At 39.1% G+C, this 23,906-nt stretch overlaps 1 protein-coding gene across 5 annotated transcripts in view; it reads right to left on the bottom strand.

The window, feature by feature from the left end:
• Positions 1–882: 882 nt before the first annotated feature.
• Positions 883–23,906, bottom strand: part of PRUNE2 (prune homolog 2 with BCH domain) — a 256,830-nt gene continuing 233,806 nt past the window's right edge. The window contains exons 13-19 of one of the 5 annotated variants that reach the window (XM_035712438.2): positions 23,685–23,787; positions 22,942–23,073; positions 21,759–21,845; positions 16,258–16,356; positions 13,033–13,068; positions 8,044–8,091; positions 883–4,188 (exon numbers count right to left, since the gene is read on the bottom strand). In XM_035712438.2, the coding sequence (XP_035568331.2) occupies positions 4,158–4,188; positions 8,044–8,091; positions 13,033–13,068; positions 16,258–16,356; positions 21,759–21,845; positions 22,942–23,073; positions 23,685–23,787 (536 nt within the window). In that variant the 3' untranslated portion in view covers positions 883–4,157. Of the gene's footprint in view, positions 4,189–8,043; positions 8,092–12,452; positions 12,492–13,032; positions 13,069–16,257; positions 16,357–21,758; positions 21,846–22,941; positions 23,074–23,684; positions 23,788–23,906 lie in introns of those variants that run through there. The other 4 variants (XM_035712437.2, XM_049091877.1, XM_049091880.1 and 1 more) reach the window with 4 other exon arrangements.

Raw genomic sequence — 23,906 nt, 5'->3', positions numbered from 1 at the left:
GTGCCAAATCCCTGCATATGCATGCATCTTATATAATATGTAGCATTGGTATCCCCATGTGTAGGTTTAGAAGTTACATACATGACACTATTGAGGTTTTTGAGTTGTATTGAGTTTTTCTTTCTTGTTCCACTCTACCTCTAAGTGTGGCTCTATGAATGCGTAGTTTGTTGCTTTCTAACAGCTGTAGAGTATGCCACAGGGTGTATTCATCACTCTCTACTAATCGTCTCCCCCCAGTGCTGGACTCCTAGCCTTCTTCCAGTTCCCATTAATATTGTTAGGGAAAGGGGGAGGATGAGTACAACAGTTTACCTTGCAGTGTCATGCCCTTCATTTGACCATAATCACTTCTCCGTCTTCTCTTGTCCTTCTTACCTTCATTGGGTACCAGGACTCATACCTAGATCGTGAGAACATGCAATGCCTTGCTTTCTGTAGAGCAGCTGCCCATTTGATTACTCAAACTACTTTTGGAGAGGCAGAGATACAGATTTATTAGATTTTTTCCTTTTTCTTTTCTTTCTTTTCTTTTCTTTTCTTTTCTTTTCTTTTCTTTTCTTTTCTTTTCTTTTCAGCACAGGGGTTAATTCCCAAGTCTGATTTTGCCTGAAGGCTGTACAAGTGGTGGTGGTTGGGGGGAACCCAAAATTAAAAATAAAATGCCATCTAATGTATTTTGATTTTAAAGTAAACACATGCCCCCAAAAGGCAAAGGACAGAGAAAGGAGAAGTGGATAAAAATCAAGTAACCACAAAAGCCAAAAGTAGTATTGTCCTCAAGTACCAAGTGCCAAGCTACACTGACATCCACATAAGTCTTCTGCAGAAGTGAAGCTACAGAAAGATTCTCAGTGACACGGAGAAAAGAAAGCCCATGACTTGTGGAATCAATTTTTATTTCTGAATTATAACAGAGATGCTATATATATATTTTTTATATGGTGTTGTTACATATCTTTATATTATTAATCCACGCTATTTAGAGAGAAATTATTTACCAAAACAGTCTAATAGATACTTTATTCTGAGCAATCTAATACATGGTAGAAAAACTTTTAAATATATAAAAGATTAGTTTGTGCACATCTAAATGTTTCTAAGGGAGCAAACTACTGCTGAGGCATTATGACTAGATGAGTTGCGAACGCAGTGCCATAACCAAATACTTAAAATGACATCTTAATAACACAAAAGCTTAGAGTAGTGACTTCTTCACACATGTGTATCTTAGAAGGTAACCCCACAAAACATTGCATGGCTTCAATAAGGAACTTCAGGTTTTCTTCGATACCTCGCTATTGTCCTCAAAAAAACCTTTTCACTCCTTGATGGTATCTTCTATGTAGATTTGTGGTCTTTCTTAATGGAGCTAAGCAAAGAGCGGCTGCCACTTTGGCAAAACAAGACTTTACCCCGGGACCCCCTGGTGCCCTTAACTACAAACCTACAGGAAAAGTGTAAAAGCATCCCCAGAAGTCAGAACCAAAGCAAGAATGTTCACAATGCAAGAGCTAGATAGCTATTGATGTGAATGTTTACATCTGTCTACCTATCTGCTGAGGGATTATTTTTTCAGGATTCTTCTAGAATTCTATTTACGTGGACTGAATTTACATAGTGGCTTTTCTCTAGTACGTGCAGTTACATTAATTTATCTTTTTAAGATAATAAAATAGCAGATGCCTATCAGAATGGTTGTGCAGCCCACAGAACAGCCCAAACAAAATCAATGACTGGGAGAAAGGCTCATAATTTCCATTGAAATTGAAGATGAAGCTTCAAACGGACACCACCTGAGTTGTTTTCTGTGAACAGGCTAGACAAGCTCAAGGGAAATGTGAAAGGCAAGATTGTTGCCGTATCCGGCTGAATCTAATAGGACTTCTCTATCAGTAGCTCTATGTCCTCTGGCTTGCACCAACTAAACACAACACTGATTTCTTCATTCCTTCCTGTGGCTTGGGGGGAACCATTTAATTCATTTTCCAAGATGGGACACGGCTGAGCAAAAAGGGAGCATTGTTAATAACTGTGCCACAGCAACAGTGGTCAATGGGTGAACCAACGGAATATTAGGTCACTGGTCTTATGTCAACACTAAGCTCTGGGAGAGGCATAATTCGGGCTTCCAAAGGTGGAGCTGGGCTGAGAGAGAGGGTATGATCTAGGGTTTATCTGTTGGACAAAACAGATATTAAGAGGGAGGGGACCCAAAAGAACACAGTTCATCAAGATGCTCGGTTGAAAGGGACAGAGGAGGATCTTGGTTAACTATGGCTGATGGAGGAAAGGGCGCTGACCTGGGTGTCTGAGAGCATATCTGGAAGGTGAGTGGGAGACAGGAAGTGAATGAGGTCAGCAAAATTCAGTCACCTGTACAAAGAGGTCTACCTTAAGGTGTTTCAAGCTCAGAACACCCAGGACCCAAGTTCCCCAGGCAGCTCTCCAAGATGTGGTTACCACCCTACGCCTATGGTGAAATCCTGGTGTCCACTACATTTTTACTGTTGCTAGCTTATTAGAAACAGGTGATACCAGGAAATAAGAATGGTCCCCAAAGTAAGTTCAGGACCTCGACAACACCTGTAAACAGCCCAAAAGCCTCCTAAGCAAGCTTCAGTTGAGGTCATGTAAACAAACCCTGAGCCACGCTTTTGTGGCCAGGACTACATGTCTTTTTAGCAGGCTATTTACTTTACTGACTGTGGATGTCAAAATTTTCTTTTAAAAGAATAGATTGGTTTGCAGGCTTACTTATATATTCTGTTACAGAAACTAACATGCAAATCCAAATGGGAAAGGGGAGGAAAGTGAGTGCGCTGGAGGAGGCAGGGCCCAGCAAACTTTCTCTATAAAGAGAGTAAACATTTTAGGCTTTGTAGGCCACGTGGTCTGTTGGCAATTGTTCACCTCTGCTGTTGCTGTGCACAAGTGGCCACGGAGAGTTTGTAAACCAACGTGTATGGCCATGTTTCAACAAAACTTTATTTACCGATACTGAGATTTGAATAATTTCCGTGTGTCGTGAAACATTAAAAAAATCTTTTTCGAACCAAATGTGAAAGCCATTCTTAAGGAGAAGGCCATGTGAAAACAGGTGGTGTGCTAAATTTGGCCATTGCTTTGCCAACCACTCTGCTAGAGGCCCACAGATTTGAAATCATGTTGGAATTTTAAAGGGCATATGAAGACTACACAGATTTTTGCAAATGATAGTACACACTCATATGTAATTTTAAACCTCTGATCAAGTTAAAGTGATTGAAGGCAGATTACTTTTTACAACACATGTGAGGGAGAGCTTTAGAAAAATGAAGGTTACCAAATAATGAATTTCTGAGTGGACCACCTTACACTTGAATCCTTGGCCCCTAAAATTTAACATTTTGAACTAAGTTGACAGTGCAAAGTGCAGACAGTTACCAAAAAATGCCAACATGGATCCTTAACTTTATCAGCGTGGAAGTCTTCAACAATCACTGGAGAAATAATGATTTTTAGAAAGACCAATTCCCAGAAAACGCGACACCTAATGTGACAAATAAAACCGATGTGATTTAGAAAACCTGGCTTCTCTTTGAGATGTTAGAGACAATTCACGTGGACAAGAGCGAAGTGGGCATGCTCAGCTGATGGTGGATTCCCACCTGTGTCTGGCTTACATCTGTGCTAAGCAAAGCCTAGGGTTTTAAAGGCAGAGTTACACAGGGGACAGCTTGCCTAGGGAGTGTTGAGCCCTGGGTGTTTTAAATCTAAAGCAATCACCCAGGAGAAATCCAGCTAATCTTTGGAAATGAACCCACTCATGATTAATAGTTGATGGAAGGTATCTGATTGGTCAACACCAGTCTAAGAGATGAGATACCACTGCACCAAGGGTTAACAAAACGTTGAAATGGAAGGTCCTCTTTTCTTGCTAAGGTTCAACTAAAATCTTTGAGGCACGTAATTGGCAAAATAGGAAAATACACACGATTTCATAAAATATGTGAAGAGTAAACAAATTCCCTTACTGTTTTTCCCCTTAGAAATTTAGAATGGCACCAGGTAGTGCAAAATGGAAACAAAGTATTATCAGCCCTGTTTCTTCCAGGTAGATACGCTTCAGCAGAAACACGAAGCAGAAAAATATCCTCTTCTTCCGACTTGGCCAACTAGGGCTTTCCTTTTAGCTTCAGGTCAATGCTTAGGGAAAAAAAAAAAAAGGAAGAAAACAATGAGAAATATGAACAACTGAATACAAAATATTTAGTGATGATTTGGAGTGGCAGGTGTTCGCTTTTTTTTTTTTCCTCAAAGGACTTACTGAAAATCAATCATGCAAGTTTCTTCTGCTAGAAACACCTGGTAAGTCACAACCTTCCCCCTCATTGTCAGGGCTTTCTCTAAAATGTGGAATCTGTTTATTTCCTACAAAACTATTTCTGGAAGCATTTTACGCCTCTTGAAATGATCTAGGGAGGCAAAAGACATGTATGAGGGCTTGTTTCAGAAGTGGATTAAGGAACATTATTGCATTTTGGGAATAAGGGCTCTACCTATTTCCAATAAATGACCTTTCCCAGTGGGGCAAATACACGATCTGCCTGAAATAAGTAACATCTGGTAAGTGCTACATAGCAAGAATGTGGTCAACAATGAAATGATGGCAAAACAAAAACAAACCCCAACATTACTAGAGCCAAAGAATTTGCTTGACATGAGTTAGCCTATTTGATTGAGATGGATTCTTATAACCTAAGAAAAGGTTGTTTTTAGGAAAGTCTAGTGGGTTTCCAATCATCTAGAAAATATTCAAAGACCTTGGGCAACTTTTTTCTCTCTACTGGCTTTTAGTGAACTTACCACAAATTCCTGGCACCTGCCAGAGAAGAGAACCCAAAAGAATTTCAGCCACGAACAAAGAAAAACACCATTTGAAAAAGGCAATTTAGGAAGTATCTGTGGATGTCACTTAGATCTGCCCTCCTGGCCCTTCCGTGTGCACAGGTCATTGTGCTTTGCTTGTCGGATCTATAGCAGCTGGGGTGGGGGGTTGGGGGTGGGGCTCCTTGGGGCAACTTTGTAAATAAAGCCATTGGTAACCCACACTGCTGCTTGCCCATCTAGTTTACAGGAGTGAAATATCTTTCTTTTGAAGTGCCCTCAAGTCTACCACCTATTAGCTCAGGGCATTGGCCGAGCTACCTACCTTGCCTAAATTTCTATATCTGTATCAGTAAAATAGAATCTACCTCTCTCAAGGCTTGCTAAGGATTCAGTCTCAAGTGTTTTCAATTGTAAGTAGTAGTGGTAGCATTAGTAGTAGTAGAATACTAGTAGTAGCTCAGGATCTTTTTGAAATGGGCCCTGATAAAAATCTGAAAACAGACAAAACACACCAGGATGCCTATTCTGAAACACCTCATTTTTCATACTGACTTTTTTTTTAAAAGATTTTATTTTTAAGTAATTTCTATGTCTAATGTAGGGCTCAAACTCACAACCCCAAGATCAAGGGTCACATGCTTCATTAACTGAGCCAGCCGAGCACCCCCATAATGACTTTTTGGTAAACTTTCTAGGGTTTTAGAAATGTATCCCTTCAATTCTTGGTAAACAAAAAGCTGAAACACTGAAACTATGCAGTTTATGGAAGAAGCCAGGGATAGTCAGAAGTGGATGATTTTTAAGTAAATACAGAAAGCCACACTGAAGAGTAAAAACTGACAGTTGTCCTGCGGGGCCAATGAAGTACCAGCAATGCTAATTTAAATCTCCCCACATAGTACCACATGCCCTAGATTGGATATACTTTTTATTTATGTAAAAATATTTTAAAAGCATATGCAAGCCTTAGGACATGAACAAACAAAATCCAAACTTGAAAGTGAAGGAGACAAGCACCTGGAGATACTTTTTAAAATAGTACAGTTTTGGGGGAAAATTTACTTTGAATCAGAATTACAATACAAAAGGAATATCCCTCACCTTTGGGCACATGGGCTGAAATTTCTATATGCAACTTTCCAGTGAGACATAGAAACTACGGGCCATTTTGGCTTCTCACGTGTTAAACGAGGTTCCTTAAACATATCTGACGATAACTGTTTAATGATGGATATACGCTCTTGTGTTTTATGTAGGAAGAAGGCAGGGATAGGCACAACTTCCCCTTCTTTCTCTAAGGAAAAGGAGAGGCGCACATTGCATTTTATTCTTGGCTTGAATGAGCTCCTTGAAACAGCCGTTGCAGGTGATCCATTCTAAACTAGCTACAGAAGGTGTAAAATGCTTCCGCACTGGAGCCAAAGGTAAACGAAGCCCCTTAATCTTATACTAATGAAAGCCAGGAATCCAGGGCTAGAAGTCAGCGTAAGAACTTCTTGGCCACTCTGGCCCCTCAGCCTGGATCGCGTCCTTTGCGCTGGGATCAGGTGCGCGGTAAGGGCTTGGGAAAGACAAGGCATGGTGAAGAATGTTCTAGAAGTGGGAAGTAGCATTATCCTTTGCGGCATCCCTCCCTCCCCCGTGCTCAGCCCTGCAATGAATCCAAACGTAAAGCAGTGCTTGGCCCTTTCCCCCCAACCCAATGAGCCCTACATACACACAAGGAGCCAAACAGACAAGACACGCCGAGGAGTGGGTAAGCCCGCAGATGCTGCAGCCGTGGGCACTGGCAACCCCGCCACGCACTCGTGAGCTGCGGGCCTGCGACTCTGCTCTAGCCGGCGCTGTTTTGCTGAGGGAGGCGAGATGTGCAGAAGGAATGCAGGTGGCCTGAGGCTCTCAGTTTTTGCCTTGCAGAATATCCATGTGGCTATTTGCTTGAAGCAATTGTTGCCTTCATCTCAAAGAGGTGGGGCAAGCGAAACCTTCAGAGAAAGGGCTCTGTGATTTCCAGAGGTCCCCTTACAGCCCTTGTTCTTTACTCTTTTCGTGAGGGCTTTCTCTCTGGGGTTGTCCATAAATTTCCTTAAACTGTAAGTTCATCATGGCACCCACAGAACTGCTGGACCATGATTTTCCATCCTTGCTTCGGACTTTGAGGGCAAGGAGGTCCAAAGAGAGCAAAACGTGACAATAGCCGACACATTTACATCCCATCTTGGCCCCTCTTGGATTCCCTGAAGGGACAGGGTTAAATTCTCCACAACTCAAATCAGATTAGGAGCTCTCAGCTGGGTGGCCAGGTTCCCTCTGAGAGCATATGGGTGACCACACTTTATTCCCTGAAACTGACTTGGCTGACAATCAACTCTGTTCTCTTAGGGAACTAATTTTGTTCTCTCCTAGTCTAACCAAAGTTAAATCAGAGGCTGTACACCCATTCCAGAATTATGACCACCTCTCTGATTTCAAAACCATTGGCCAGGAACTGCAGATTCAAATCCCAGCTCTGGGACATTTTTACAACTGTAAAACTCTGGACTGGTCAGACACTCTTTCTGTCTATGCCACTCTTTCCGTACCTCATAGGCTGATTCTGAGGATAAAAATCAGATAATGTGCATGAGGCTTTTCACATGGAATTGGTACATGCTGAGCACTCACTACGTGTTTGACTTCTGTTTCTCACAGAGGATGAGGCCAGATAGACTAGCTCATTCCTAAAGTTCCATCCAGACTCTTGCCTCTTGGGATTTTTAAAACAAGGACATCTTCTCCCCCATCCACCGAAATATTAAGTTCAAATGTAACTGCCAACTTCACTAATTAAAATAGATGATGTAATTCAGAAAGCAGAGTTGCATTCCTCCTGCCCAAATGCTCCTACATCTGGCTCTAATATTCATTTTCTGTTCATTTTTTTATTGGAAAATGAAATGCCAAGTAGACTTAAAGTTTCCTCAGGGAATGTAATAGTGATCATGAAAGAGATGGTGGGTGTTAAGTTGGCACATTTGTCTTTTAAGGTTCTGATTTGAGAAATAGAAAAACTGAAAGCTGAACATCTGAACAGAGTTTACCCAATCCTTGATGTATTTTTGTTTTCTTTTAGAGCCCATCCATTACAATGCTATAGGTAACCACATAGATGTTATGATGGTGAATTCTTACTCCTTCTCCATGGAAGACATTTCTGGATCATTGTAAAGGCAGCTAGTTCTGAGTGCAAGGGGGAAAAAAAAGGAAGCAAGTAAACATTTTCTCCACTGTTACCACTTTGTAAGGACAACAGACACCTGCATTTAAAACCGTTTGATGTCTCATTGCTAATATGGAACACATCTATGCCTGATTCTTTTACCATCAGTTTTGAAACATAGTCACTGCTCATGATTTAAAAGTTTAAAAAGGAAGATTGAAATTCCAAACAGCTCCAGTAGTCTCTTCTGGTCTTGTTACTGTTTCCTGGCTTTTCAATCTATCATATTTAGAGATCATGATACTACAAATTTTTATTTGTAACCCAAATAACATACGTTATACACCAAGGACAATTCCTCTCAAGCAGCCTAATTTTATATGTACATGAACACAGTTAACTTTCAGCTTGCACAAGAATGAGGATTGTCCTAGAGACTAAAAGAAAAAAATGCCAGTGTCAGCTTTCCTTATTACAGGATACTTAAGGCTGAGCTGTGTTCAGGTAATAGGAGTGATTTCTAAGATTAACCTAAACTGTGTCCAGAAAGAAAAATGTAACCATATGAAATAAAGAAATAAAAGTTTTGTCATGATGTATGCACACGTTTATGCTTTTGCTGTAATATTAGCTGATTATGATATTCCTTATTGGTGGGATTCCTCTGTAAGCAAATTTTGCATGTGCTTTATATTTTCTGATAAATAGTACATTTCAACTTTTACTTTCTCCCCTCTGGTCATATTTTATTATTGACAAACTATTTAAAGAAATTTTTATGATCTTTTTTATTTTAAAAGATTTTATTTATTTATTTATTTATTTATTTATTTATTTATTTATTTGAGAGAGAGAGCATGGGAGCAGGGGAAAAGAGTAGAGGAGGGAGGGAGGAAGGAGGGAATGGTGGGGAAAGAATCTCAAGAAGAGTCCAAGCTCAGCATGGAGCCTCAGGATGCTAAGATTATGACCTGAGCCAAAACCAAGAGTTAGATGCTCAACTGATTGAGCCACCTAGGAGCTCCTCTATGGATCTATTTAAATGAAAGAGTTCTTTTCATAATATGATTTGTTTCATAAGCTAATATATCTGTTTGAACATAACAGGTTCAGTTATTAACATTAGGCATTTTGTTGAGATGGCGGAAGGCTATCTCACTGGGAAGGACAGAGGGCTTCCCTCCTCCCCATCCACCCTTCTCACTGGTGGTTTTTATGGAGGATATTTGGCAACTTGAGTGAACAAGGACAGTCAAGCAAGTGTTGACAGTATGCTAGAAAAACCTAGCAAAGCCGGAATGGCATCAAGAAAGGGCATTTTTCCGAATCTAGCTTTTCTGTTTTTTTAACTTTGCATAATCCTTCCAATGGAAACAGCAATTTGCAATCCATTTAATCCTGTCACCCTGAAGACAACTGGTGGATTCTTTACCATTTTCAAAATGAGAATGGCTTTCTACATACAACTAGTCCTTTGCTAATATTTTCCTTCCTGAACGGATGTCAAGTTTTAAGGAAAACATAAACACAGGCTGAAGAAATCACTTTGTGAAAGTCAATTAAGAAGAGGTGTGTGAGTAGGAGAATGTTTGAAAATAAAGCAAAACAACAGAAAGGTTTTGTTCCCTCGCAAGGTATATGTTTGCCTTAAGTTAGAACCAGCCTGAAGCTTTCTAATAAAGTTCATGTGGAAGCATAGGGTGGGTCTGGGTTACCTGGCTTCTAGAACCTAGCCATGCCATGCTTTCTGAACCCCAAATCATCATATATAGTCTGTCCAAGGATTTGGGAGCCACTTCAGAGGCCAAAAGGTAGTTAAGGAGATGTAGTTAGTATTCTGAAATGGTAAGACTTAGAGTTATTTCAATCATCTGTGGGGCCAACAGAGTAAAATTCTTTTCCCTTACATTTTCACTTGTGCAAATATATTTCCACTTCTCACACATGTCATGTCACCTTCAAAAGAAGTAGAATCAGTTGGAGGTGAATTCAGACGAGTAGCTTATCCCCTGAATCCAAAGGAAGAGCACAGACTCCTAAGACAAATCTGGTTAATTTTATTCAGGCATTTCCTTTAAGGTGGTGATTCTCAGAGTGTGACCCTAAGATGGGCAGCATTGGCATCACTGGAGTGGGTTAGAGTTACAGATTCTTGGGCCCGCTGAATCAGAGGCTCTGGGGTGAGGCCCAGGTTGCTGTGTTTCAAAGGGCTCCAGGTGATTCTGATGTACAGTGAAGTCTGAGACTCACTGCTCCACAGTGATGAACTTAATTTTATGCACATTTGTCAATTTATGCAGCAGAAATTTACTGAGCATCTACTGTGTGCTGGGCATGCTTGGTGCTTCCTTCAGGAAGAAGATCAAGTCATCTCAGGACCATCTGAGACCATGTAGATAGCTGGGGAGGGAGTCTGAAGGGACGGAAAAATTGGAGAGGGAAAAAGAGCTACACAATAAACCCAAAATGATAACTGTTTTACTGGATAGCTAAGCAGGAAGGGCAGAAATATGGAGGGAGGGAAATTTTACTGCAGGAGGCAAGATTTTATGGTACTAATGAAAGTACATGGCAATATGGCTTTACAATGGGTAAAAATTATTGATTTCCTTCCCCTCAACCTTTTGTCTGGAAAACACCTCCTTAATTTTATAAATATGCTATTCTGGGGGGGGGGGGAATTATCTGAAAGAGAAAATCATTGCTCTTTCTGTCTCTGGGGAATCTCATGACATGATGCAAATTGAGTACAGATAAATGCCAACGGGGCACATTACGCAAACATCTGGTTTCTTGGTTCCTAAGATCTTCCTTTCTTTTCCAAATTCTGGTTTGTCTCAGTTGAGTTTGAGACTAAGAGGATTCTGTTGGAGTAGAAATGTAAATACTTTTTTGAGTATTGTTAGTGTAAAGGGGTGACAGTTATCTTGAAAGAAAACTGAAAAAAAGACAGGAATATTGCAACACCAAACTATACTAATGCTAATATTTCTAAGGCAAAAATCTTTTCTCAAATTAATTAATTAATGTCTTTTTTTTTTTTTAAGTGAGCTCTATGCCCAATGTGGGGCTTGAACTCATGACCCTGAGATGAAGAGTCACATTCTCTTCCAACTGAGACAGCCAGATGGTCTTCTTCCTTGAATTTTAATCCAAAACATCCACCCTATGGGCAAATAATTCTACAGATTACCTACAATAAAAATGTGCTGTAGAAAAAAAATCTCAATAGATTATTCTCAGGAGGAATTGGCATTTACACCTATACAGAAAAAAATAACTTATTTATTCAGAATTTATAGCTGTTTGGACATTGCCCGGGTTTCTGCTTTTGCAGTATCTATTAAAATGGGAACTAGTCATAGAAATTAACAGTGTAAGCAACATTTGAAATGGAGAAGCTTTAATATAATACACATTCCAAATAGTACTTGTCTATATTTGACATATAGTGTCAGGAAAATCAGTTTTTGAACTTGGAAATAAGAAAAGGCAATTACTGAATGTTCTTTCAAAGCAATGCTGAGTTGACTTTCTATTGATGGGCTATTTTACAACTCTTTGGGGAAAGAGGTTAACTTGTACATTTTTGTTGAACAGAGATGCAAATAGTTTCTGCCCAATGGAGAAGTTTATCCTAGGTTACAGTTTATTGCCCTGTCGGGCATTGATCCATTTATCCTAACATTCCTTGATAAATTACCAAATGAAATCTAGCTTCGCAAATGTTCTTTGAACTGGTTTTAACACTTTACTGATTCCTTCATTAAGTAATTAATTGAATAAAATTACTGGCATGTATTCATTTTATATTTGTATTAAAGTTAAGATTTTGCTTTTTTGAAAATTATCCTTTAATAATAGTGACTAATGATTCTTTTTCTATTCATCCAAAAAGCTCAGAAGCATTATTTCATTAAGCAATATTTCTAAGTCACTAAATAATGTGTTTAAAAAAACCTCGGAAAGTCATGAAATTGATTCTACAAAAATATTCCAAGTTTCAACTTGTCATCACTTCTCTCCATTAGTATGAATTAGTAAGCTTTTGTTGCATCAAAATATCTAACAATCATCTGGATGTTATGCTATGTGGCAATGCCTGTGATGTGTTCCTGGGCTGTGGTGGCTAAAACAGTATGCATTAAAAAAAAAAATTAAACAATAGTAACAAATGCATTCCTTAAGATAACCAAGATCACAGGGTAAAATGGACTGTAGAATGAATACCAGAAATCTATCATGGGACAAAGGGAATATCTAAGTTGCAGTGTTATTATCAGGATGCAAGAATAAAACACCAGGCATGCAGGTTCTCCCAATTCATTCCTGAAATGCAAGCCAACATCACGCCAGCTGCTGAATGAAAACCAAGTCTTACTTAGCTGCTTCTGATGCTTCCCTCAGTTCTTCATCCAGTCTGCATGAGCAAAAATTATCGGTGTAGAAAAGAAACAAAAAAGAAGCAAGCACAGCGTGAGACAGTCACCCAGCAAAGCGGAGCCAAACATAAGTGGAGCATATGTGCGTTTAAAAACCATCCTTGGGAGCACTGAGACACGCTCCTTCAATTATAGACATGGTGCCATTTCCTCCCATTTGGTGTTTCTGTACGTTTACTTTGCAAATTCTTTCACGAAGGTAAGATATACAAGTTGCAAGAAGATCAGAAACATGCTGGCTGAATAAAGCTGAAAACATCCACATCAGTCTGTTGGGTACAGTGAGAGCTAGCTTGCAGCCTGGGCCAAGTCAAGGGTGTATCTGGTTTAGTGGGTTTCGGTTGCCGAACAGGCTGACCTCAACAGCTTTACACACAAGACAAAGACCCAGAATGGTATACGACAAGGGACTGATAGAACGACCTCTCACTCAGGTAGCATGTTGAGGTCACCCACGAGTAAGACACTGGAGCACACACACACAGGATCCAGCATGAATTGTAGCTCAGGAGATTTTACCTCACACTTCTCTTATAAGATCTCTCTTCATCGTACCTTACGAGACAAAAAGCGAATGCCATGAGGAAAATGAGCAAACAGATGGAGAAAATGACAGGTATATGGTTTAAAGAACAGTCAAGACTTGAGAGAAAAAGCCTATCCCCCACCCCCCACCCCCACCCCCAGAATAATAAAATTCTCTTTTGGGAGAAAACTTAAACTTTCCTTTGATATAATCAAGTATATACAGCCAATCCTCATTATTTGCAGAATCTGTGTTTGCCAATTTGCCTACTTATTAAACGTTTATTTCTAACCCCAGAATCAATACCCACGGCACTTTTCATGGTCACTTGCTGACTTTCACTGAGTGGCAAGAAATTTGAGTCACCCGATGGGCATGTTCCCAGTTAAGGTTGAACAAGACAAGTCTCTCCTGCTGTCAGCAGGCGTCCCATTTGCAGTCTATTTAGCTCCATGTTTTCCTTGTTTTTGTGTTTTTTGTTCGGTGATTTCACCATTTGAAATGACCTCTTGGCATAGTTCTTATGTTCTGGCTGGTGCTCCTAAGCACAGGCAGGCTGTGAGGTGCCTTATGGGAAAATGTGCGAATGTGCATGTGTTACAGAAGCTTTGTTTAGGCAGGAGTTATGATGCCACTGGCCGTGAATTCAATGTTAGCGAATCAACAATATACATCAAATAAAGTGTCTTTAAACAGAAACACACATAGAACAAAGTTATGTATTAATTGGCTAATGAAAATTAACCAGACACTTGCAGGAACTTAATTAGCTCCATATTTCCCCTAGGAACAACGGCTTGGTATTCGCCACTCAGGGTTCTAGAACATCACTGCTACAAATAACAAGAATTGACTGTAATCAGTAATGATAAATCTGATTCCAGATTGGGCATCTTTTTTTTTTTTTTTTTTTAATTTAAGCCCTTTGATGACAGGTTCCATCCCAGCTGAATACTGGTCTTGGGATTGGCTGAGACCAGACTCTCTAAATGTTATTCAGTAACAGGAGGGAGCTATGGCTTATATCAATTTGAAAATGGCATAACCTGAAAATGAATAGAAAGAATAGAAGTGGTAGAAAGGACATCCAGAGGAGATGGATTGTTCAAGACAGGAGAAAACATGGACACACAGTGAGGACATGGATTATTGTCAATTTTTTCCAAATGGAACATTTCTCCCTGATGAAACTTCTCCTGAATGGGAGCCTTTGAAAAATGATGGGTGTCAATGAATGAAAAGTGCCTTGGAGGTATTTAACTTCTCATTTAAATGTCCCATATGATAATAAGTCTCTAACATAACATGAGAGACTCATGTTATACTATTAACATGAGTATAATAAATAACATTCTGGATTGCCAGCCCAGGCTGGGAGGCTTCCTGAAGGCATTATGCACATTTTCATTCAATCCTCTGAATCTTTCTATGAATTTTCCCCTACTTCTCCACTTTCTGGGTGCTGTAGCTGAGAGACGTGGGGGGTTTTAATAGGTTGCCTGAAGTTTTAGAGACACTGGGGGCTGGTAGGAAGGTTCAAGTCTAATACTAAGTCTCCAAAACCCATTCTCTTCTGTCTTTCCAACTGCCACACCACGGAAGCATTACTAAATTTACCTAGTAATTGCCCTTTCCACTTGAACAGAGAATGTGCTGGTCATGGTTTGCAAATGGAGACAACATTAACGGGGGTGCATACTCTAGTTACTTTTTTTTCCTCCTCATGACCCTGAGATGAAGACCTGAGCTGAGATCAAGAGTCAGATGCTTAACTGACTGAGCCACCCAGGTGCCCCTCCAGTTACTTTTTTTATTTAAAGAATAAGAGTGGCTTTGGAGATGGGGATGTACCTTTTCGTGTCAACAGGACAAAGCTGTGAGGTTTGCTGGGTGTGGGAATGCCATAAACTCATGAGGATCAAAGCTATCATTAGGATTATGTGAACACTGCTTGATTCAGCTGAACCCACTGGACGTTCTAAGCCAAATCACGGTCCTGTGTTCATCTTGTATCAGCACAAGGAAAACCAAATGCCTCTGTTCCTGAGCTTTGACTTCAGATAGATACTTTAAGGGAGGTCAAGGAAACCACTAGAAAAGGGCATGGGAATTCTGATGCCAGGCTGACCTGGGTCCAAAATCTAGTTCCATCTCCTCCTTGCTCTTACTTACACTTTGCATAAGTAACTTTTCTTTATTGTTAGCCTCCCTGATCTGTAGATGAGAGTTTACTGGGGAGATTAAACACATGATATAAATAGAGCACTTTTAGGCCTGACACAGCATTGTCGCCAAACATGAGTCCTATCCTTCAAGTTTCTTTGCCTTTATTTTTTTCCTTTGGTAAAGGGACTCTCTTTTTGGAAGTCCAAATTGAAAGGTCCATTTTGATATCCATCTTATGGAAGAAGATGAGGTATCCTTGTCTGTTCTCTTTGAGATAAATGGTTAAATTCCTCCCATTTCTAATCAAGTGAAAAAAAAAAAAAAGACAAGTGAATTAGACACAGTGGAAGAAAAGCACGATCCACAGACAACAATGGTTCTCTACAACAGTGAACCAAACAGGAGGATTCATTTGTTGGTATCCATGTTTTTACGTCTCAGCTCCAAGTGGTGGGTGCTAACTGCTACTCATTATTTTTGCAGCATGATCCAGACACCTTTCCTCTCCATGCTTGCTCCTCATGGGCTGCTGCTACATTACCTGGTCCTGATGAGAGGGCCATCCCTAACCACATCACCTACCACTCTGCCTTACCTTTCACCTGAAGGGAACCGTGAAGAAAAAGGATTTAGAAGAGAACAGAGAAAAGTAGCCCCCCTCCCTCTTTTCCTAGGGTCATGTGGGTAAATTCTTTTCTATAAGACAACAAAGAAAGCAAAGGTAGCCTCAGACCTTCCCGTGTCTGTGAGAGTGGGAGACACAGGTGACAGGTGCACTGATTAACTTCATGATGTCTTTGAATGAGCTAATAGTAGCTCATTCAAAGTGGAATGAGCAATAATCAAGAACCCCAAGAGAAGATTACGTGAAGAACAGAATGGTTCTCTATAGGTTATGAGAAAAATTATCCATTTATTGAAAAATGTTTAATATTCATTTTAAATAGAAGATAATGTCATTTCCCCAGTATTCCAGAAATGAGTTCTTTTCCAACCTCCTACTCCAAACATGCAGTATTTCTTACCAAACCTTGGAAACCATCCAGACTTACTTGATGATGCTCTCTGGAATATGGATACAATCCATTGGAATCAGCCCACTGAGTTCTGATAAGCTATTGACATATTTAATTTTACTGCTGAATTTTGAACTAAAAAAAAAAAGAAAAGAAAAAAAGATATCATTAGTGGCTACTTCATCCCTCCTAAGGCTGTTGCCTCTTGAAAATCCTGAAAAATGTAACACTGAAAAGAAAGGCTGCGTATCTGAGTAGTTACAACATGCCCGATACTGTTTTAAGTGGTTTATATTTATTAGCTCACTTATTTCTACTTACAGCCTAATGAAGTAAGTGCTATTATTCTGTCTTATTTTTTTAAAAAGATTTTATGTATTTGAGAGAGACAGAATGAGCGAGGGGAGAGCACAGAGGGAGAGTCAGAAGCAGGCTCCCTGTTGAGCAGAGAGCCTGTCAAGGGGCTCGATCCCAGGACCTGAGATTATGACCTGAAGGCAGATGCTTAATGCACGGAGCCATCAAGGCACCCGATCTCTTTCTCTCTCTTTTTTAAAAGGATGCCCCTATTGCTCTTTTTAAAAAATTTATTTTAAGGAAGCTGTATGCCACACGTGGGGTTTGAACGCATAACCTTGAGATCAAGAGTTGCAGGCTCTACTGACTGAGCCAGCCAGGTGCTCCATTATTTTCCTTTTAAAGATAAGGAAACTCAAGATACAGAGTGTTAAGTGTTAGCCCAAGGTCACACCTTCAGTTAAGTGGTAGAACCTGGATTCAAACTTAGGCAGTATGACTACAGAATCTACACTCATTTTTTTTTTTTAAACTTTTTCTTTTAATTCTAGTTAGTTAACCTACAGTGTTATATTAGTTGTAGGCATACAATATAGTGATTCAGCACTTCCACACATCACCCAGTATTACATGTGTGCTCCTTAATCCCCATCACTGGTTTCATCTATCCCACTGCCCAGAGTCTACACTCTCCATCACACATTGATTGCATGGCCCCTCAGTGGTTCTGGTAACTCTCCATAGTCCTTGGTTTCTGGTTTGTTTGGCTGTGTTTGCTTGTTTATTTGTTTTTAACAAACAAAAATCTTGTCATTAGTTCTTTCAGAATCTACCAAGGTTAATCTATTTTTTAAAGTCTATGTAAACTCATTTTCTTCTTAAGATTTTAGCTTAACTATTTTTTTAAGTTTTTTTCTTCTTTTAAGTTCTAATTGGAGAGTTCATTTCAGATGGACCAAAGTTCAAAAACATGATCCAGTAACTGGATCGGAATGACGAGCAGCTTTCATTTAAACATTAGCATGTTAGATTTGTGTAAACATATGGAAAACAATGTGAAATACCACTGAGACTCACCAAGGAAGGAATTTGCCACTGGGAAGGGAGTACGGAAGAGGAATTGGTAGTTGTTGAAGGAAACACTTGGTCTTATTCTTAATGATTGGATGTTTTACAAGAAGGCATTTGTGTATGATTGCAAACTAATTCTTTAATGAATTGAACTACTTGCAATTGCATGTAGTTCAATTCCACCTGAAAGGGAACTTGATCAAGACTGCACTTTCTTGAACACTTTCCCATGAAGAGACCTCCCCCAGTCTGCTGATCATGCTGAACTGTCTGCCAACTGTACTGCCTCCTTTTTAACTACTGTTCATTCTAGAAGGAAGTGTTTGCAAGGTCATTTCTCTGTATAGTTATCTTTCACATTTTACTTGCAGTTTGACCCTGGGCCACTGGCTGTGACTTGTGAATATCTTTTATCTCCATATAGTCACTTGTAGTCCTGATAAGTCTTGGGCGAACACACACTACCAATGATAGGCTATGTGAGGCCTTTTCCCCTGGACTTTCTGAGCTAAATTCAGGTTGTGATAAAAGATGGAGTGGGCGTAGGGCAAAGCCTCCAGCTTCAGGGTTATGTTCACTAGAACGTACAGTTCTGACACGCCATATTGTCTCCTTCTTGCTGTTTCTACCTTGGTTTAGCTAGCCAGTCCTATCGGTACTTCAGAACTCACTTTGATGGCTCATTCTTCTGGAATGCCTCTCTTGACACTGACTTTCCACCTTTACTCTCCCCCGTCACCCCCCAACTCACCCTCACCCTGAGTTATCATCCTCAAGGTACTCTGCGTTGTAATTGCTTACTTATCTGCTTCAGTCAGCTTCGAGGCCCTGAGCTTTCTGAGAACAATAACTGAGCTCATTAACCTCTCAATCTCCACCTCACATTTAAAAAAAAACGAATTTCTCATCTACCTTTATCCTAGGTGTTACCTTCAGCAGCGAGAAGACCTGTAATACATTTGAATGACCTCTTTTTTCAGGTCTAAAAATTAGTTATACAGACTGATTTTGCAGGGGGATCTTTAAAGAGGGTCTCACAGAATGAGACAGTAGGATACAATGTTTAAGTACTTGTAATGTGTTATTTATTTATTTATTTATTTATTTATTTATTTATTTATTTTTGTAACGTCTTTTCTTTATAATGAGGCAGACAATTGGGTTCAAAGCCTGAGTCTATCATTTATTGGCTGTATTACATTCGACCGGGGTTGGCAAACTATAGCCCACGAGCCAAAGCCAGCTTGTTGACTGTTTTCACAGTCGTATGGCTAAGAATGGTTTTTACATTTTTAAAAAATATTTAAGGGGCACCTGGGTGGCTCAGTAGGTTAATCATCAGCTTTCAGCTCAGGTCATGATCTCAGGGTTCTGGGATCAAGCCCCATGTTGGGCTCCCTGCTCAGCGAGGAGTCTGCTTCTCTCTCTCTCTCTGCCCCTGCTCCTGTTCTCTCTCTTGCTCACTCTCTCCCTCAAATAAATATGATCTTAAAAAATAAAGAAAACATTTCAAAAGATATCAGAATAAGAATATTTTGTGACATGTAAAACTTTTTAAGACATTCAATTTCAGTGTTCCTATATCAAGTTTGGAAGGCAGCCATACTTACTTATCTACATGTTGTCTATGACTGCTTTTGACCTATCATGATAGAGTCAAACAGCGGTGACTGAGACCAGATGGCCCACACATCTTAAAATATTTACCATTTGATCCTTTACAGAATGGGTGTGCTGGCTCTTGCTGTAGACAATTTATTTGACCTCACTGAACCCCAGGGACTTTTCCTATATAAGGGAAATAGTAGACAGGTCCTCCTTCAGAGGACTGTCACTATAAGTAAATGAAACAATACCTGTAAGTACTCAATAAATGTAAACCATTGTTTTCTGTAATTTACCACAATACTATTTGCCCTAATTTTATTATTTTTGCTATATTTATTATCTTGAAGCCCCTTCAATAAATAATGTTGAATTATAGTTATTTTTCAGTATCCTTACAGTAACAAATATTTTGTTATTTATCAAGAAATTTATTTGTTTTATAATTGTAACACTCAAACTATTAAGTAGACATTAGTGAATGAATATGAATGCTGTTTATTTTTTTCTCATTAAATTAAAAAAAAATGTTATTTTTAAGTAATCTTTGCATCCAACAGGAGGCTTGAATTTACAATTCTGAGATCAAGAGTTGCATGCTCTACCAACTGAACCACCCAGGCATCCACCATGAAATTTTTTATAAGCTCTTCAGGGTACACTGATTCCTAATCCACTGTCAAAAACATTTCTATTATTAAAATAAGTGGCTTTTTGTATATCTTAAATATTTCATATGATTTTTTAAAAATTTAATTTATTCAGAGAGAGAGAGAAAGAGCAAGCAAGCATGAGCAGGGGGGGACAGAGGGAGAAGCAGACTCCCCACTGAGCAGGAAGCCCAATCTGGGGCTCAATCTCAGGACCCCATGATTATGGACTGAGCCAAAGGCAGCTGCTTAACTGACTGAGCCACCCAGGTGCCCCTCATATGATTTTTTTTAAAAGATTTTATTTATTAGTGAAAGGGAATATAAAGGGAAGGGAGAAGAAATGTGTGGGAAATATCAGAAAGGGAGACAGAACATAAAGACTCCTAACTCTGGGAAACGAACTAGGGGTGGTGGAAGGGGAGGAGGGCGGGGGTGGGGGTGAATGGGTGAAGGGCACTGGGGGGACACTTGACGGGATGAGCACTGGGTGTTATTCTGTATGTTGGCAAATTGAACACCAATAAAAATAAATTTATTATAAAAAAATAAATTTTCCAGTCTTCTAATGCAAAAAATAAAAAATTTATTTATTTATTCATAGAGACAGAGAGAGAGAGAGAGAGGCAGAGACACAGGCAGAGGGAGAAGCAGGCTCCATGCAGGGAGCCTGACGTGGGACTCAGTCCCCCGGGATCACGCCCTGGACTGAAGGCGGCGCTAACACTCTGAGCCACCCAGGCTGCCCTCATAGGATTTTCTGAAGCAATTGAATACAATATGGTAAAGAACTAAACTTCGCCAGAGGAAAACTGCTTTGAATGATGCTATTCAATTGTTGGAAGTAGAAGATGGAAATGCTACATATATATAAGTGTACGCTGAACAAAAAAGGATGAATCTGGAAGGCACAGTAAACTATATGTAAAAAGTAAATAAAGGTTTTTAACTTTTAGGTTTTGTTTTTGTTTTTTTCTCCAGAAATGACCAGAATGTTTCTTAGAAATTCATTAGTAACTTTGAAACAGAAAACTTCCCATTTATCTAATCTGCATCCTGATGTTGTATAAGACTGTATTTCATTTTAAAGCTCTAGGAAATACTTACTGTCCCTTGCATTTAACTGTTCCAAATCCTACTACATTATGAGGCATGTTTTATTTTTCTTTGCATCCCCAAAATGTAAGGTTATACGCTATCTAACACAATATAGATGGTGAATAAATATTCACTGAATTGAGCTGAATTGAGACCAGGAATCCTCATGAGCAATCAAAAAAGTTCTCAGAATGGCTGTACAGACTCTTTCCCCAAGTTTGGTGGCCTATATGATCTGTGTTCAGAAAAAGAATTAGGATAAGTCATTGCTCCTGATTCTGTCCTTGGTTTTTCCTTATTTTCTATTTTCTATTTTTTTTAAGATTTTATTTATTTATTCATGAGAGACAGAGAGAGAGAGAAGTAGAAACATAGGCAGAGGGAGAAGCAGGCTCCCTGCAGAGAGCCTGATGTGGGACTCGACCCCAGGATCCTGGGACCACAACCTGAGCCAAAGGCAGATGCTCAACTGCTGAGCCAGGTGCCCCTCTATTGCCATGTTATGCTTCCTTTTCTATTCTCTACAAAATACCATATCACTTTAAAAGTATTATCTACCCTTCTGTAATGTGGCATGGAGACCCCACTACTTCATAGTGAGGTCACATTTTGTAATAATGGGGGAAAAGAGTCATTATAAAATAATGCTCACTCTTACTCAGGGCTCTTGCTAGATAGTTCAAAATATCTTTCCAGGAAAGCCAGAGGCAAAATATGTCTTCCTAAATACTCCTTCAGTTTATGAATTCTTGTTTATAGGACATATTTTGGAAAACTACTAATAGTGCTTTTAGTTTTTCTATAATAACAATGTACCTTATAAAAGGTCGTGTCACTGCAAGGATTGTCCTGATGAACCAAGATGGATGAACAATGATGAATGATTTCAAATTCTTTCGCAACCTGTTTTAAAAAAAGAAAAAGAGTAACTCACAACCTCTTTCTGGTAGGAGGTAAAACAGAAAGTGTATCCCCAAATAAGAACATTATAATATTAGAGTTCTAGTAAGTTGCTAATACCTGATGGGAAGGTATAGAATGACCATAATTAATAAAAAAATACTTTTTGAGAAATGATTTATAATTTGGATGATGCCAACCTCAACTTCCCATAGGAATCAATGTAAAATAGAATGTTTGTATATCTGGAGCGCATAAATCTAGAGTTTGCTTAACAATGCTTTTCATTTTTGCCAGCATTATATTTACTATTTTGAAAAGAACACATTCTTACTAGCAATTTAGCCGATTGAGCCTTGGTTTCTTCTTCTGAAACAACTAACAGTATAACATGTGGTTGTTTGGCCTTCAGATTACCATTTTAATGTTCTTGACATTTGGGCATGTTTTCCAGCATTAGCAATGCTACTTTATAAGTGTTTGGGTCAATAAATGGATCTTAGTTAATATAAGATCATGCAAGGAGCCACATCTAAGGGCATGCCACACTTAACTGCAGACACCATAAGTTTGTATGGTTATGATAATTTTCCTGTGGTTAGCAATATAACATGTTTTGTTCTAGTCAAGCCAGTATGGATGGAAGTAAAGTATCTCGAGGAAAAGGTGCACCAAGGCACCTAATGGGCTAGCAGTTAAGTAGAATTATCACTGAATAATGAGATAAGAGCACAATAGTTGCTGAAATCAACAGTTCCAGAGCACATAAACATCATTAAGATCACGTGAAACCAATAAAGAATCATGGCTATTCTGGTTTATCAGCATCAATTGCACCTCCACGTGGCAAAGACGTATGCATAGTTTAGAACAGAGTTGGTCACCAGGTTTGAGATGACAATATCTAACAAAATCTAGCTTTATTTCAGATTTGGGGCATCAAGTGACACTTCTATTAATATTTGTATAATTTATTATTTCAACTCCACATAATTCAGTGTTCCTAGAAGGTGATCACAGTTTTGGTAGATTACAGGGAATTAGAAATGGGAGTTATTGAGGAAGTCAAGACAGGGATTAAATAATGGAGCCTACATACCGTCTGTCAATCATCTGATAGCATTTCTTCATCCAGCCCAGCCCTGGCATCTTCCGTCTCGGGGTTGCTCCGTTCAAGTACACAATCATATAGTCCTCAGCTACCATCAGCTCTAAAGTACTTATTACATATCTGATCACAGGAAGGAAGAGGAGTGTTTTCATTTCCCACATGAAACAGTTCATTGTATTTACACTCTAATTATATAACATTTAAATTATAGGGTGTATGACATTTAAGAATGGTTGTGTATATTACCTCTTTACCTTGAAAAGAATGCAGTTCCCTAAGTATTTCTCTGAGAGTGAGTATTGCTCATTTATTTGTATGGTTATCTTTTTTTTTTTTTTTTTTTTTAATGCAGGTACACTAAAAAAATGTGTAAGTTAGAACCTGAATTTTAAAAATGTCAACAATGTTGTTATATACCAAGGGCACAAGTGAATGACACAAATAAAGCTGGGTTATCATGACTAAAAATATGTTATTGGGGAATGGAAATAACACGTTAGCCAAAGGAAATGTTACAGAATTTTAGAGGGCAGGAAAAACTGTGTTCTTTTTGTTTTCAATTCATTCTGCTGACAAAATCTTGAGCAATATTCCTTGACAGAGATTTCATTGATTTTCAACAAAGGCTACAAATATTCTCCATCATCTATTTCCTCTTCTTAAATATGCTCTATCTGCCATGACATGCCACAGACATTCACTCAAAGCGCTTTGTCAAAAGTATCACTCACAGGAAAAGATTTTCCATGACATAGTGGTAATCCGCCCGACTGCTGTCTGGCAGAAAACAGGCAGCAAACACAATGATGGCATTTAGGCCGTCCCCATAGTAGCCTGGGGGACAGACAAAAAGACATTTGTAACCAACTGAAAGCTCTTAATAAGAAAATATTTAACCTAAAGGACAAATCTGGAAGCCTTGCAAGTGTGTGTATATGGATGTAATAGATAAA

This window comes from Canis lupus, chromosome 1 (assembly GCF_003254725.2).
Source record: "Canis lupus dingo isolate Sandy chromosome 1, ASM325472v2, whole genome shotgun sequence".
NCBI lineage: Eukaryota > Metazoa > Chordata > Mammalia > Carnivora > Canidae > Canis > Canis lupus.
This window is presented reverse-complemented; position numbering and strand designations above follow the sequence as displayed.